Below are 17,340 nucleotides of genomic sequence, written 5' to 3'. Positions count from 1 at the left end.
GGAAGTGAATAATACAATGCCCTGTGGTAACGTTTCACCTCCAGCAGCTCTTATTGGCTTAATTAGCATCCCCTTTAAAGGCTCGTAATTTCTGTCACATACAGAGAAAAGGGACGCAGTCCCGCTGACAGACTCCCAAAATAGATACTAAACTGGTTTCCTGATGTTCACTTCTGAATTCCCCCAAAGTATTTGGCATTTTCCTGCAGCAAAATAGGAAGCGAAAAAAAGCTAACATTTTCCCCAAAGGAACAGTCTCCCAAACTCTGTCTGTTGGCATCATGTATATTCAAGGGAGACTTAGATGATGAGGCTGTTTTGTCCTCCATTTAGCATTAGCACTTGCTGAAACTACAAGACACAGAGTGTACCAGATGTAGGACTCCAGACGTCCCTGTAAACAGCCTCCCGGCGCCCACTTCCTCCATCCACCTTTAAGTGGCTCAGTAAAACCAGGACTCCACATATTACAGAATGGAAAGAGTGACTGAGGAAACAGACCCAGCCCTAACACACAAATCCCAGTGATAGTCACTGGCTGAGGTTTAATTAAAACACAATTCATCATTTCAGAATGGATGTTCTCCATTTGAATTTTAATTGCGGCAATGCGTCTCAGCGTCTTCAGGCTGCATTGAAGGATAATCGCCGGAAGCTGGCGTGGCGTTAAACCGTTTAAAGGGTTCTTTTCAGGCGGAGAAAAAACATTCCAAACTGTTTTCCGTAATGTGCCCGGAGTGAACAAGGGTCCAAATGTCACATGGTCTGTCTAGCACAAGGTAACACGCTGGAGCTGCATTGTGGAGCTAAATCGAAGACCTTCTGTTATGTAGTTGCAACAGACCTTCTCCACATCTGGCTGGGCCCAAACAAAACAAAAACAGTTTGCTTACCCCACCAAGAATCTCGACAAACCATCCCTCTTTTAGAACATTACAGTGAACGGCATAGGGCCTACTAACAGAAAAGAGATATGGCTAATGTACTGTTCTGTGTGTGTATCAGTGAGGGGCAAATCCCCTGCCCCCCCCCCCCCCTCCCAGGATCCTAAGAAGATCCGATAACAAACTGAACTGACACCCGAGACAAGCTTTGAGACTTTTCAAAAGAACATTCAACAAAGAATGATTCTCCCTTGTGTGTGCAAGTGTGCCGAGACAACATTGGCAGGACTTAAGCGAGGCAAGTCAGCAATTTGGGATATTAAAAGAAAACTATTTCAAATCCTGTTAAGAAATTTTGTTCTCCCTGTTATTGGACTCACTTTTGTCTACAAAAAAACAACATTTTCTTTTCATTCTTGAAATTGGATATTTTCGCTAAGAACATAGCAAAGTATTGTTTTAGACTGAGCCTATTTCTCTCTTTGAGTGACATTAATATATTTTCCTTGGTGAAGGATAACAAAAAGTGAAAAGGAAATATTCATCACGCAGGGCTTATACTGTAACAGGAAACTGGAAGAGAAACAGGACCCTCAGAAAGAAAAACACAGGTTGCAGGTTTGAGACTCGGCCATAACCCCGCCATCTAAACAGATGGTGTGACCGGCCGTATTAATCACAACACAACTCAAGATTGCTTCACAAACTGTTGATACACTTTACTGATATGACAGTGTATTTGTGAGTTATTAGCAATAGTAGCTTATGATAAAGACATATGAGAAATCCTAAGTCTGATATCATTATGAAAAATCACAATGTCAAATCAGCAGCTTACATTATAGGCAAGCGCACTCTACTTGTCCTGTAACGAATGTGGGCATAACTCTCTCTGAAACAGTGCACAAAATGGATGCCAATCTCTCCAGTTATTTATGCAGTCTAACTCCATTTGTGGCTGTCTGCTTGTGAAGTCCTCTCACATTGTAGGAGCTGCCAGACTTGGGCATTGACCTCCGAAGATCAATACTTAATAAGCTTTTGTGCTGCCAAGTCTGTTTTGCTGCAATGTGCAATTTTTTTATGTCCATTAGGTGGAAAATAGAGCTGACTCGGTGTATGACCACAGGAAGTGGAATGTATTGTGGTCACCTGGCTTTCCAGTGATATATGCTCTGCAGCAGCGTGTGACAAATGGAAACTTCAAATGCTAACCTAGCTAGTATCATGCCACTGCTTTTGATGAAATACAACCCAAGTTGTAATTCCATACTGGGTGTCAAAAAGAAGACCGTTTGCGTTTCTTTTAAAACAGAGTAGGAAACCAATGACCACAACAAAAAAATAGAAATAAGAAGTAAGCTATTTTTTCGCTTCAGACACTGTAAGATGGCCCCAATTTGGACATGCTAATGCTAACGTTTTTATGTGCTCAGTAGGAGTGCGCTACAAGGAAGGGAGGGAGGCGGGGAGGTGGAGCGCTCTGAATAGTTCCCTGATCCCCCCCCCCCCCCCCCCCCCGCTGCTTTCTCCACGCAGATTTAATTCCATCACTTTTGGCCGCTGCCACTGTTTGTCTTGAGCCCTGGAGTTCACCTGGGGTCAGGGGTCAGACAAGCGGGCGTTTCTGAGAGAAACACACTGACTCGCTGCTTTGGCTGAATCCGGGCAAAGAAGAGCGCCAGGGACGACAACAACAAGCGAACGGCTCCCATGTCGTACATTTCAGTGGCTAATTGAAAACAGACGGGACTCTAACTCGCTCTTTCCATCCGCCGCTGCTCGCCGTCGCCATGCCGCCTCGCTGACATATTAGACCTGTCGCCGTAACGACCTGCGGCGCGGCGCGGCACGCACGTGACTTATCGTTTTACTTTATCGACTAAGCGTGTCATAACCAAACCTGAGAGAGGGCACAACCCAGGGAAGGAGTGTGTGTATGTGTGTGTGTGTGTTGGGGGGGGAGGGGATGTTGATCCTCTTGCTGTTTCATGGGAAATGGAGCCACCCAATCCATCCTGGAGGATGAGTGGGAAGGGCACGTCGATGGCGGATATCTCCCCAGAGGTGAGGAGGTGCCAGGGCTACGCTCAGACACTCACGAGAGGCGTTGATTTGTGAGGTATGTGACAAAGACAAAGTGCCTGGCTGTGACACCAGAGGGCAAACAGAAGGGGGCTAGACAGGGAGGTCTTGCAGCAAAGATCCCATTTACTCTGGGAGGAACGCTAATGGCCTTGGTTACCATCTGTCCAGCACACTAGCCTGTATCATGGCAGCACTCACGGACATGGCTGTGTTGCACACACATACCAGCACACACACACAAACAATAACGTACATTCATATCCATCACGAAGCTGTTAGAACTGATGATACAAGGGGTGGAATAGCTTTTGGCCACTGAATGGCTGTACTTGGTGGAAAGGCCAAGCCACCAGACTGCTTCAAGTACCAGTACAGTAAGTCCTTTCAGCTAAACATGGCCTTTTAAAGAGAGGTTCATTGAGGATCAACAGGCTCCCCCATTCTCTCTTCGTATGGGCCAACACAGACAGACAGCACACACACACACACACACACACACACACACACTGTTCACACACTGTGGGGCTGCGCTCGCACCCTTCATCAATGTGTTATGTTGTGTCTGTTAGGTTTTGCGAGTGTGATGTGTTTAACGACGCTTAAAAAAAAAAAAAAAAAATCAACCTGTTCTCTTAGAATGAGGAAATCTGAATTGACACCGTCTCACACCCGCACACACCCTATAAATGTGACTGCCCTTTTGAGCTCCTAAGTGTGCCCCCCCCCCCAGATAAGGAATGCCCACGAGGCCACATGCGAGGGCGGAGGGGAGATTGAAACCAGATGAATGGAGCGATCGTGGAGCTAGCTTGCCAGACCCATATTTCACTCCCCAAAGCCTGATTAAAACGAGTCGCGGCATTGGTCAGGCCAAGGCTCTCTCTCTCTCTCTCTCTCTCTCTCTCTCTCTCTCTCTCTCTCTCTCTCTCTCTCTCTCTCTCTCTCTCTCTCTCTCCACTCACAGTTGATCTGAGGAGGGCGTGTGCTCTAAGTGACACCGCAGGCAGAGAAAAGCAGGTCAAAGTTCAAAACCGCCTGCTGTCTGATTGGTTGAAACAGTCCTTATGGAGTTCGCTCTCCAGACGCAGAAACGTCAAGCTCCAAATTTCCTTCCGACTAAATACATTTACTGACCCTGATTCATATTTTCCAGTTAATCGCAAATGCCCATGAACTTAATTAAATTAGATTTTGCTGAAATGGGGTTTGGGGGTATCTGTCACCTTTTATTGTGTTTTTGAGGGGAAACAGGCACACTAAGAAGCAAAGTAGGCCACGGGGTGTGAACTGACAACTGACACTGCCAAAGAAAATGAGGGCAAACTTGCACATTTTCAGGAGAACGTGAGAAAAATGAAGCATCCTAGTTAAATCCATGAGTCTACAGCAGAAGATTGATTATGTGAAATCAGTAAAGAGGTCCTGACACACATCTATGCATTCCACTCTTAAAGCACCGTATTTTAAAGTGAATACGCATTCAATAAACTGCACATGAGCCTAGCTTCAGGCGTCTCCAGAGAACATGTAATACTACTTGCATCCATCAATAAGACAAGTTCAAATGAAGTTTAAAAACACATTTCATCAAAGTAACATGAATTTCATAAGAACCGGACTGTTCTCTTACTGTGAAGAGTAAAAGTCTCCCTGCGTCATAGCAATGTGGCAGAAAGTTCCTGCATCACTTGTACTGGTCATAAAACACCACAGAAAAGTTGAGCAACTGAGGTTTTCTTGAACTGTGATCTAGAGTGACTTCGGAGAAAAAAACAAAACAATCAAATGGCACAAGGCTTGTTTTTCCAGCTTGAAGGCCATGTTTTGTTGGTCTGTGGAGAAGTGTGCTAAACGCACCACGTGTTTGTGCTCGCTGTGTCAAGCGTTTCATACGCTCAGACCATGTGTGGTGTGACTGAAACCTACTCAGTGTGTGTGCCTTTTTTTGTATTTTCTATGCTTGTAATGTGAATTGTATGTTTGTGTGCACGTGTGTGTCTTTGTGTTTATTAAACCGAACGTGCGTGAGCCATTAAAGGGGGTTTTCATCTGTTGTCAGCAATGAGTCCTCCTGAGGGAGAATGCCTGCTATTTTCCATCCCCTGCTCCAAGACCCTTCCCTCTCACATGCAGCAGGTCGAACACACTCCCCCTGCCCCTCGTGACAATTCAGCGACGTAACTGCTGAGTGAACTGTGGCTTCGCAGACCCGCCCCGGAGAAAATTAATCTGGGATCATTTCATTTGGCTTTAACGTTTAATCCGTGTTTGTTTGGTCAACGAGAGATTCATCTCATTAACTGACGCTGAACGGCATCTTCTGAAGAGACCCCCATTTTACCTCCAGTTAATTAAAAGAGCTATTAAAACCATTAAAAGACATCAGACCCTCTACACTCACACGCTGGGTGACGCGTCCGTCTTTGTTGACATGGATAGATGCTCTTGCATGCATACAACCAACCCCTTTTAACATAGTAAACATGCGGCATGAACAGAACAACAGCCACCCCTGGCACAGGTCGGGCTGCACTCGCGGTTGAACATGTGCTTTTCATGCTGCCGAGTTAGTTAGTTGTGGTTTACCTGCTGAGAAGGATCCCCATTAAACTCAGCCAGCTGTGCCACAATACACATGTAGCTAAGCTTATTAGCTAATCAACTGACTCTGGCTATCTAAAGGGGCGGGGAGGCTGGGAGCCCGCCTCTGGGGCCTCCCTCGTTCTGATTGGCTCCAGCCTCTGCGTGTATGATGAATCACCGACAAAGCCCCCACCCTCCATGACTTGATCCTCTGTGACATCACCGCGGGGACCCTCAGTAAGGAACGGAGAGAAAAACATCCTCGCCATCTACTTTCAAGTGAACGAGAAGAATGATGATTCATTCAGACAAGGTGTATCTGAGGATACGTTGGAAGGAAATGAGCAAAATCCCTTTGAACAGATGATGGCGTCGAGGCAAGAAAACCAAACCAAACGTGCGCTCTTCGCCTTTGGAAGGGCGGGAATTAAGAGTCGTTGCCTCGTTCCGTCCTGGTCTTCGTTCCGTCCTTCTGGCTCTTTCTCTCTACTTTGCTCTCGCTCTCTTGGTTTCACATGGTAATTGATTCCTCAGAAAGCTTCATTGGAATACGACACAGCCTTAGATGAGTGGTCCACATCGGAGGGCATCTATAATAAACACGCAGCCGAGCCCATTTTAGCTCTGAGAAATCAGGCCGTGAGGGACGAATAAATGGGTTTATTTTAAGCAACCGAATCTAGAAACGTGTACAAGGCCAGACATGCTAAGTGCTTTGTCTTTTATGCATCAGCCCTTGGGCATTATTTTCTTCTTAATTAAAATGAGAGCAAGGTGCAGCAGGAGCCCGCAATGGACTGAGTGGTTTCCCATGTTGTAACTCTCAACCAAAAGTTGTGTGTGTGTGTGTGTAGGAGGGGGGCGGGGGGTAGTGGGGTGCGATGCATACTTCTTTTGCCGTATCGCTGTGCTGCACTTCTGCTGAGGCAAGGACCTTTGTCTCAAGATTAATGAAAGACGTTTGGCTCTTTGGCGTTTCGAATCCTGCTCCGAGTTTGGAAGCTGGCTCTGAACAGCAAATGCTGTATTGCGCTGCTAGGACGTTCTGCTCGCTCGAGAAAAGCAATATTTTTTCCCGTCCCGGTCTCTCAGTTATTTCCACCAGCCTAACAAATAAATACCAAAGTGTAGCTTTCTTTTATACAATGCCCTTTTCATTTCCCAATGCTGATGAATAAGATGTCAAACCTAAAATGAACCCAAATAATCCACCCCCCCCCCCCCTGCTTTTCAGCATGTTTATTTGAACGGCAGCATCCATGTTGGAGTGGTGTAGATGCAGGCATCGTACAACCAGCCACAGGTCTTGTATCCCGAGAGACCTGATGTTAGTTGAAAAGACGGGGGGGGGGGGGCTAGTGGGCTTGATTTATGTGTTGCCCCGTATCCTGCAGTATCACACCGATCGGTTCCAAGTGCTCCGTATTTGTAAATACGTGTCATGATTGTCATCCATCTTGAGGACGTCTCCATTTGACCCTGTCAGTGTCCGTTGTCAGATAGCTCCCATCCCCAGGCGACAGCCATCGCCCCCTCTCCCGGCACTGAGCACATCGTGTGGGGAGTGACGCAGTAAGTAGGTGAGAACTACAGTTCCCATCAGGCTGTCGAGTCTACCGGGCAAGACCACACAGAGAGGGTAATGTAGTTCTATAAATACATATTGCCTATTTCAACCTCCGAGGGGGATGACATCTCCTGACAAATTGCAGGTCAAACCTTTCTTCCAGGAGGCCACGGAGGAAGATGACGCTTGGTCACGCTGCTTGAAGACTCACTGAGGAGTCGAACCCGTGCACTATTGAAAACTGTTCTTCTTCAGTATTCCACTGTTTGGTTGAAGCACATCTTAAAATGGATTCCCCCATCCGTCCTGACTTTAGTGCCCCACAATGTGATTCTGGTGGGGGGGGGGGGGGGGGGGGGGGTTGGTGCTGAAGAGACGTCTCCATATCTACATCTGCCCCCCCACCCCTTCATTTTCCGACGCCCACCCATACCAAAACCTTCGTATTCTGTTATGCATGCTTGTGCACACAGAGACTCAGACACACAGATGGGCAGACACAAACACACACACATGCGCCGAACAACGACTGCTCCGTGAAGGGTAAATAATGTAGGTGCCATGCATGGGTGGACCAACGCCAGGCTGATGACAACATTCTCCCCCAGATTCAATAACAAGAACTGATTCAATCATCCCTGTTTCTGGCCCTCAGATGCCAGGGGGCCCCTGGTACCGACCTCGTCCCCTCGCCGAACTGGCGGCGGCGGCGGAGGAGGCGAACGTTTTCAGTGAGGAGACGACTCCAGCTCCTTTTAAAACGGCCGGAGCCAATCGGCGCGCAAAATGATCTCTATTCTCCCGCCGGATTAGGCCGGGTCTAATCTGCTCAGTGGCAGCCCTCAACGGCCCCACTCCCCCCCCCCCCGACTCCCCCCCCCCCCTCCCCCCTCCCTCTCAGCTACCCTCTCCCCCCCTCCGCACGTTCACGTCTCCCGTTGTCCCTCGTGTCTGGTTGGGCGTTCGACGTCAAGATGCCCTGCTGAAAGAGGAGAGGGAGACTTCACCAGATCCACCGCCTTCCTCCGTGCAGACGGAGGTGAGTGTGGTGGGTGGGTGGGTGGGTGGGTGGGGGGGGGGAGCGGATGGGGGGAGGGGCGGGGGCGGCGGTGGATCAGGCCGCCTCTGCATGCAGATGACGAGGCTCTGGTGTGGATGAGGATGAAATGCCCCGGTATGATTTAATGAGCAGTGGAGATCAGCCGGGAGCGAGGTCTTAGGGTGGTTGTGCGGACACACACACACGCACGCACACATACACACACACACACACACACAGACACACATACACAGATATGGGCACACAAGGAAGCTACAATTCTGCACACACAGACATATGTCCATACACACACACACAAAGACACACACACTTCCGTAGAGCATTAATGCAGCCCTAAGCGCCTCGCTATAGACTTGGTAGAGTGACCTTCAAGCCCCAATGTCCTTCCTCAGCCAGATGTCCTTCGTGACAAGCCTGTTCCTCTGTCACTCAAACAGATATGGGGGTTGGGGATCTGTCTACACGTGAAGACAGAAAGAGAAGCAGACAGGGAGGGTGAGTGAGAGAGACACAGAGAGAGAGAGAGAGAGAGAGAGAGAGAGAGAGAGAGAGAGAGAGAGAGAGAGAGAGAGAGAGAGAGAGAGAGAGAGAGAGAGAGAGAGAGAGAAAGAGAGAGAGAGAATGTGGGGAAGGAGGGAGGCAGAGAGATGGTCTGGTAGGCCTACAGTACATATCAGCAGAGTACGTTCACCCATTCACCCATAGGGTTTTATTACTTTTATTAGTTGTTTTATTGTTCTGATAGATTTTGGGGATTCCCGCAAAGACTGCGGCTTGTGTTTTGTAGAGTTACATTTTATTTATATTGGGGAACCACAAAGAATGTGGCTCGAGATACCGCAAAGACTGCGGCTTGTGTGCTTTGGATTCCCGCAAAGATTGCGGTTTGTGTTTTGTTGAGTTACATTTCATTTATAATGGGAAACCACAAAGACTGTGGCTCGAGATAGCGCAAAAACTGTGGCTGTATGAAAAGTGCTATATAAATAAAGTCTTATTATTAATATTATCAATATTATTTGGAATCATCATCCCCGCTCCTGAGGAGAGCACAAAACAGCCTCGCACAGCCTGCACTTCCATATCGGTACACTTTTCCCTTTAGTACGTGACTCCCAATGTCATTGCCAAAACAACGGCTAATGACATTTGAAAGGGGGGCTGCATTTTGCAATCGAGGCCCTGCCAGCGCTTTCGAACGCTACTCGGGCTTCTGCGCAGCGCTCCTGGCCAGCAAGGTGCATGTGTGCATGCTTGGCCGCTCAGGCTGATCAGCGGAGGAATGTCACTGGGTTTTTAACAGGAATTAATCTTAATGTCACTCTGTCTCCCACGCTTGAATGTCACTGCTTTTTAATTGGCCCGCTTGCGAAATGGCGGCGTAGTTTGTGACTGGAAGCCACGGATGTATGGGAGGGGACGACCGAGGTGACTGCTGAGGGGAGGGCGCTGGACTACTTTCAGCCAATGGGATGCGAGCGCGAGCCGGGCCGAGGCGCGTTGGCTGTTGATGGTGTGCCACTGCGGAACGCCTCGGAGCGGTAAAGAGATGCCAGAATGTCTACTTTATACATGATGTGAGGAGGGATTAATACAAGTGAGAGGCTTTTAGGCTTTGAGGGGGTTGGAGACGTGTAAATCTTGCTGTCTCAACATGAGGTGGGATTGTGTAAACAGCATAACCATATTGAGCTATTCCATTACCAACAACAGTATAATATAAAGTGTTCTGGTGCATCTGGTGCATCATCATTCAAAACATACTGTTTACTGTATGATACACAGACAGTCCCTTGATCTAGATTACAGTAACGTATGATAATGTCGCAGGTAAGGACTAGGCCAGAGGTCTGCATTGCTCAGTAGTTCTGCATGTAGGCATCCAGCCAGCCACAACCAGCTAGCTACAACCAGGCAGCCATAACCAGCTAGCTACAACCAGGCAGCCACAACCAGCTAGCTACAACCAGGCAGCCATAACCAGCTAGCTACAACCAGGCAGCCATAACCAGCTAGCTACAACCAGGCAGCCATAACCAGCTAGCTACAACCAGGCAGCCATAACCAGCTAGCTACAACCAGGCAGCCATAACCAGCTAGCTACAACCAGGCAGCCACAACCACCAAGCCATAACCAGGCAGCCACAAATAGCCAGCCACAACCAGCCAGCAACCAACTGCATCCCGTGATGACCTTCGCCTCTTCTTTGAGCGTGGCTAGATGCCCAGTCAGCACAGTCTCAGATGGGTGCCATCCGATGCTGTGAGTAGCGGCCCCCTGCCCGTCTCCCCGCACAAACATCTGTGGGTGGATTTTGTTTGGCAAAAGGTAACCGGAGGGTTAGGAAAGAGCCCACAGGGAATCTACTGTGCAAATGTTCCTGGAATGGAAAAAAAGATATTAGATCAGATTTCCACTTTCCGGCCATAAAGGAGGTTGTTGTTTGTTTACTCTATACTCTAGTAGTCTCTCTGTCTCTCTCTCTGGATCAGTCAGCTACATGAGCAAAACTGAGAGAAGGAGAGAGGAGCCCGGTGTGGATGGGGCGTGTGTGTGGGGCTCCCCAGTGTGTGATCTGTGTGCAGCCTGAATATCCACAGCTAGATGAATTTATCATCTAGCTGTGACTATACATGGCAATCAGGTAAAACGGGTTGGGATAAGAATATCCTCGGTCTGCCAAGAGACTGCCAGGTTCAAGTTCACCGAGTGTTTCATCTCAAGCACACATACTTGGAGACTGAGGCACTGAGTACCACATGCATCCCCCCCACCCGACCCCCGACACACACACACACACACAGGCACAAGAACACATAGACAGACACGCACGTACACACGCACTGACACGGACACGGGCACAGAAACACGGACAGAGATAGGCCCAGACAAAGCCGTGCACACCCACCCACACACACACACAGACACAAAGCCCTTCGCGACCCTCTCCTTTGCCATGACAAACAGTGTACACATTCCTCCCTAGTGCTCCGGCAGAGCTCTTTGTTTGGATTAGCTGAGGGAGAGCAGAGCACTGTCAGTCCCTGTGGCTGTGAACAGCACACGTCAGCCTGCTGCTGGTCTGCAGCCCACTCCTACACACACACACACACACGCAGTCCACACAAACCTCCACCAAGCACACAGGCACACACGTTCTGTCGCACACTCCGATACGTATAAACATCCACCCCCGCCACGCACACCCTCACACACAGACACATGCACGCGCATACACACGTACATGTAAACATCCACCCCCGTTGAGCACACACTCACACACGTACACACACACACACACACTCGAATACGTATAAACACCCACCCCCATCATGCACACACGCACACAAATAAAGAAACACACACACAAACCTCCACCAAATGCACACACGCCACCCGCCACTCTCCTGGCCTTATACAGGCATGGCGGTGACCCATTGCCTTTCATGGGAGAGCTGGCTTCCTGTCATACTGTCCTGGGGCACAACGTTCCCCACTGGCCCACCAGTGAAAGAGGAGGGGGGGGGGCAGGGGAGGTGGCTGGGGGGTGAGAAAGGGGGGGGGGGATACATGGAGACATCGTCAGACGACTCGAACGCTCCTCTTCCTCTGCCCCCTCCACACCTGAGCGGCTCAGGGATCCCCGACTTGAGACTCTAACGTGTAAATCAAACGCCTGGTGGGGGAGAAGAGTCGGTCGTCGCCGCTGTATTTCATCCGCCGTTTTTCAAGGGCTCAAAGTGTGAGTTTTGGAACACTTGAAAGCAGAGTGCGCATCGCCACTGAAACATCACAGGCCCAGTTATCGTGGGTTCCCACCATCCCCTCATGCTTCGTATCCTCAGTGATAAATAACGTAAGCACGGCACAGTGTCGTTCCTGCAAATGGCCTCTTTCGTGCTTGTCCTACTGACAGACCCAGGGTATTTACGGGTCCGGCAAGATGTTCACTGAACAGTCAAACTCCATGGTGGCTTGTGGGAATCGTAAGAGGTCCCATTATAATTGAATGATGGGTGCAATAGCACCAAATGCACAGACCTACTGACATACTGTTATGGGGGGGCATTAGAGATCAGTTCTTCAGAAGGTATACAATCTAGAACCCCGATATTGATCTGAGTCGAAAAGCCACTAAGAGGCCATAAAAGCGTTGTTTTAAGGTGATGGAGAAATTGTTTGAGAGTTTTAAATATCCGTGACGATGTAAATAAGGCTTTGGGCATTAACCAATGGGAAGTGGTCGTATGACCGTATAGAGGTTATGGTTAGATTACGAAATCAAACAGCATTTGCATATGTAAATGACAGACACAGGGGCATTGGTTGTGCAATGATGTCACAAGGTTGACTGTGACTCATGTTCTGCACATTGTTACAGAATGATTCTAATGGGTTCGCTGAAGCATTAAGTTATATGGATAATGCATAATGCATGCACTGGGAGCAGCACAGCTTTATGCTGTCTATGCAACACACACACACACTTGTTCTATAAGCTACCAGACGTTCTTCCAGTACATTCTCTCTCCAAATGCCAATGTGCTGCTATCGACAGACTCTTCTGTGTTGGCCATGTTTAACTTGCTGCCAACATCCAACAGTGGCATGATGTCATCATCAACTGAAGCATTGTGTATAGTTAAGATGAAGGGATGGAAAGAAACAAGCATCAAAAACCAATCCCGGCCTCCTACAGAGAGTACTGTACGGTGCTCAAGGTCTGCACTTTAGCCACACCCACCAGGAAAATAATGCATGTTCCCATCAGTCATGCTACACCGCAGTGCTCTGCTCCAGCCCCCTCCACCTCCTCCTCATCCCTCCAACCTCCCTCGCCCCAATCCATCATCCCTGACGATGGCGGCCCCAAGGCGCTGTCTGGGAGCGAGCCGTCTCTCTCTCTCTCACTCTCTCTCTCTCTCTCTCTTCCCTCTCTACGTTTCTTTTTTCTCTTCGTTTTACACCTTTTTAACGCTTTCTCCTTCCACTCCCCCCCCCCCCTTATAGGTTTTCCCTCGCATACGCCGTTCTCGCTTTCTTTATCTCTCTCTCTCCCCCTCACTCAGCCCCTCCTTCCCTTCATTTCTCTTCCCACGAGAGCGTGGGGAGAGGGAGCAGGAGGCTCCTAGCTGGAGACTGTGGTTGTGAGGAGCTGGGGGGCTGGGTGAGACTGCGGGAGGCCCAGCCCACTGTGCCTGGGACAGGCCGGCACTGATCAGCCACAAGAGATAGAGTCGATCTGTCTCTTCTCTTTTTCTCTTTCCCCACTGAAGTCAGAACAGCTTTGTCTCTTGCCTGTCTGTGTAGTGACCAGCTGTTTTCTCTCTCTCTCTCTCTCTCTCTCTCTCTCTCTCTCTCTCTCTCTCTCTCTCTCTCTCTCTCTTTCTCTCTCTCTCTCTCTCTCTCTCTCTCTCTCTCTCTCTCTCTCTCTCTCTCTCTCTCTCTCCATTCTCTTTATTTCTTCCTTTTTCTCTGACTCTTGGTCAGAGAAAAACCTCTCTCTCTTTCTTCCTTTCTCCCCTCCTCTCTCTCTGTCACTCTCTTTCTCCCTCTTTCTCTCTCTCTTTCTCTCTCTCTTTCTCTCTCACACACGCACTCCCACACTTCAATCCATGTGCTTTGGTTTTATGACCCCCCCCCCCCACCACCTTTCCGCCCCGGTCTCCCTGTCCACCCCTGACTCATTAGCTGACAGCCACAGTGGTGTTCCTCTGATAGGGCCAGATGAAAGCCAAAGCGCTGTGACCTTCACATCACGGCAGGGACACTATCAGCGACACGCCGTCAGCTCCCCGACCACGCGGTATCACACACTCACACATTCCGGAGACCCAAACACACACGTGCAAGAACGTACACCACACACACTCACAAAAACGGCGCCTCAGCGTTCTTTCCGCACTAAACCGGTTCGCGCCCAACCTGCTAAATGCCAAGACGCCAGAGGTGAAACTTACGGGGTGGGAGAGCCAAGGCCGCCCCCTCCCAACTCAACCTCCCATCATACACTGTGGAAAGAGGGGGAGGGGGGACTCCCTTGAGTCTCGTCCTTGGGGCTACAGCAGTAAATACAGCCCATCAGCCAGTGTTTTCATCAGCCTCAGGGACGCACTAGCGCTCCCAGTCGTAACGGGCCATCACTCACCCTGGCTTTGAGTGGTCACATGGGTCTCGTAGGGTCGGGTGGGGTGGGGACCCCAGCTTGACCTGCTGGGGATCATTAGCATACTGCACCAGGCCACGCCCCTTGGCCGGACAAACAGGATGGAGCAACGAATGAGTGCAGAGCGGATGGCTGTAGGTAACCTTGGGATGGTGTGCAGGGGAGGAGAAGGGGTGGGGGGTTGGGTGGTGGGGGGGGGTGTGGGCGTGATAGATGTTGACTGCGGCTATTGGCTGATTCATCCATCCTGGCTCCTTCATCTGTCTTCCTCACTGGATCAATGATCCGTCAATCAAACCATCATCCCGTCAGACCTCACCTCATTTGTGGGCTACTGTCAAAGTGAAATGGTACCACAGTAAACAAGACCAGCCGTTAAAACAACAATTATAATCAACGGGGGGGAGGGGGGTGGCGATTATAACCAAGACCCCACTCAATGCCATCATGACAAGACCAGGAAGACCTGCAACCCAAACAATGAATGCTAATTGACGTAATTAGCTTAAATATTTCTTAAATGCTGTTTCTGGTTCTAAAGAGGTCCACAAATTTAAATGTTCTACTGGAAAGGGAGAGAAAGAGAAAAAGAGAGAGTAAAAGAGACGGAGAGAAAAAGAGATCATGAGAGATGCTGAGGGGAATTATATTCAAGGAGACAGGGAGTAATGTTGTATGTGTTGTGGATGGGCCACCATAACATCTAGCTTCCTGTACTGCGTGGAACATGACAAGTGGCTACCCAGTGCCTGAGGCTGGTGTTGAGGCTGGGGCTGAGGCTGGGGTTGAGGCTGGGCCATATGCACTGAGTCATGCCAAGTGGAGAACAGGCGCCTCCTCGCCAAGCTTTTTCCCATCTGGGAGTCAGTGCTGCCGGGACCCGCCTAGCCCCTTCACGTCCGCAAACATCTGGCATCCGACCTGCGGTGTGAAACTGGATCCCACCAACCCCGGGGTGGGCCGTCTCTCTCGTCTACTGTACCCAAACGACCGGGCGTTTTCCAAGGAATGCTTGACATGCAGAATCGTACACTCTGGCTATGTAATAACTCCATAGGGCCTGTGAAGGCTTTCCTGCCAACCTTGTAGTGAATCACAAAAATGTGACCAAAACTTAGCAAAGCAATATGTAGAAATGTGATACAGAACAATTCTGTGGATAGTGAATAGGCTTTGAAAAGATAAGCGCATAAGACCTCATCATCACCATCTTTTTCTAAGCATCACATAGCATTATTTATAGTATAATATAGTATGTATATATAACGTATACACTATATAGAATTGGGATACGTGTTATTTAATGCAATGGGAAAAGCCGGTGTGTGAACATAAGACATGAAGAAAGAGTCGGGAGATTCGGATGTCCTCCATGCTCACTGGATCATTCGCAGCTTTGTCACGATTAACAAATTAGCAGCTATGAAGACATAGTGCAACAGAGGTGTCAACATCAGTAGGTTCAACAACGACTCAATGTTACTGCGACAGCCGAGCCAATTGCGATCCGATTGCCTCATCTGGGGCGCTCCAAGCGTCTCTCTCTTCTACTCTCACTCTCTCTCTCCTTTTCTTTCTTTTTCGAGCTCTTGTCATCTTGTCTCCTGCATCGTTCTTAGTATTATTAATGACACTGTTTCCATTGTTGCTTGATAACAGAACTTGTGCTTGGCAAAAGCCTGGCTCTTCTTGGCACAACAAAAAATGCAGCCAGTGTGACCGTGAGAAAGAGGGGATGGAGAGACAGAGAGACAAAGAGACAGAGTGCACAAATAATTGGGACTCCAGTTCTGTTTTTGAGGCCTAGATCTCAGATCCAGCCTCCTCCCAGTTGACACAACACACATCTCAGGCTGAAACAACTTCAAACCTACCCTAGTCCCTTACCCCCTTAGAATTGACAAGAGCTAAACACAAAGAGCTTCCTCTTCTCATCTCCCCGACTTCCTATCTGTGGCATTATCCACTCCTGACTTGTCCCCCACTCAAGTGGAGATCACTAAATTCACATCTTCTCATCAATCGCACCTCAAACCAGATCTATGCCACCTTGTCTGTTTGCCTGGCTCCCTGTAATATCCTTCTCGAAAAGCTCAAAGCGCCCGCGGGAAAATCTCTTTTGTAAATAGAGCGAAAGCAAATAAGAGTCTGATTGATTAGGAAGCAGGTGAAACCGGCTCAAGAGTCCCGATTTACTCATTTAGGGTGGATTAAAGCTCTTAAAACCCATTTACTGTACAAATGAGAAGAACGCCCAGCCTGACTGTGACCTGCCTGGCTGGCCGAGGTCCGCCAGGTTCAATTCTGCAGTAATAGGGGAGTGTCTCGCGTTCAAATGGATCATTGCTTCCTTGCTCCCGTGGTGGGTGGGGAGATCATTTACAGGGACAAGTATAGACCCTGGTTAAACACTCTGAAACAGCTCTGTAGAGGCAAAAGCCTGACACAGTCGGGAGGATTTTGCCAACTAGCAAAAGATAAAGATAAAAAAAATAAAGAATTCCTTGAAGGTACTTTCTTCTTCTTTTCTTTTTTTACTGAGGAGATGATTTGGAAAAACTTTTTCACAAGTAACCCTGAGGGGGGTTTCTCACTATTGAGCTAATTGTGTACTTAAAGAACTCAAACTCTCAGCCATCCTTGATTAGAGTACCTGAGATCATTTGTAACTAGCAAAGATCAAAGGGATTTTGAATTAGGCAGAGTGAACAAGGTCATGCAGAATGTTAGCAGGGAATTAGCATAAACTCTAATAGCACAAAGGGATGGGCAAGGAGACAACGAGGCTTAACAGTTAAAACCATTAAGGTCTGCTAAATAGCATTTCATTAGCACATAGGTCCCAAAGAAGCACAGAGCCTCGTGCTATGCTAGCATTAGCTTTACACTATATTTGTTGTTTTTGCTTGCATAGCGCTAGCTAAGTAGTCCTTAAAAATAGCTGCCCAGGGGTCTGGCTGGCTGGTTCCATGAGAAATAGAGTGATAAGCA

The 17,340-nt window shown here is 48.7% G+C and overlaps 1 protein-coding gene across 2 annotated transcripts in view; it reads right to left on the bottom strand.

Moving 5' to 3' along the window:
- The window catches only part of clmpb (CXADR like membrane protein b), a 52,311-nt gene that overhangs the window by 16,875 nt on the left and 18,096 nt on the right, over positions 1–17,340 (bottom strand). The window contains exon 1 of one of the 2 annotated variants that reach the window (XM_062472646.1): positions 894–959. The exons of the other annotated variant lie outside the window; for it this stretch is intronic. Coding sequence (XP_062328630.1) covers positions 894–918 — 25 coding nt within the window. The 5' untranslated portion in view covers positions 919–959. Of the gene's footprint in view, positions 1–893; positions 960–17,340 lie in introns of those variants that run through there. 2 annotated transcript variants of the gene reach the window in all.

The sequence above is a fragment of the Osmerus eperlanus genome, chromosome 11 (assembly GCF_963692335.1).
Source record: "Osmerus eperlanus chromosome 11, fOsmEpe2.1, whole genome shotgun sequence".
NCBI lineage: Eukaryota > Metazoa > Chordata > Actinopteri > Osmeriformes > Osmeridae > Osmerus > Osmerus eperlanus.
The sequence above is the reverse complement of the archived record's forward strand: the minus strand, read 5'-3'. Positions and strand labels throughout refer to the sequence as shown.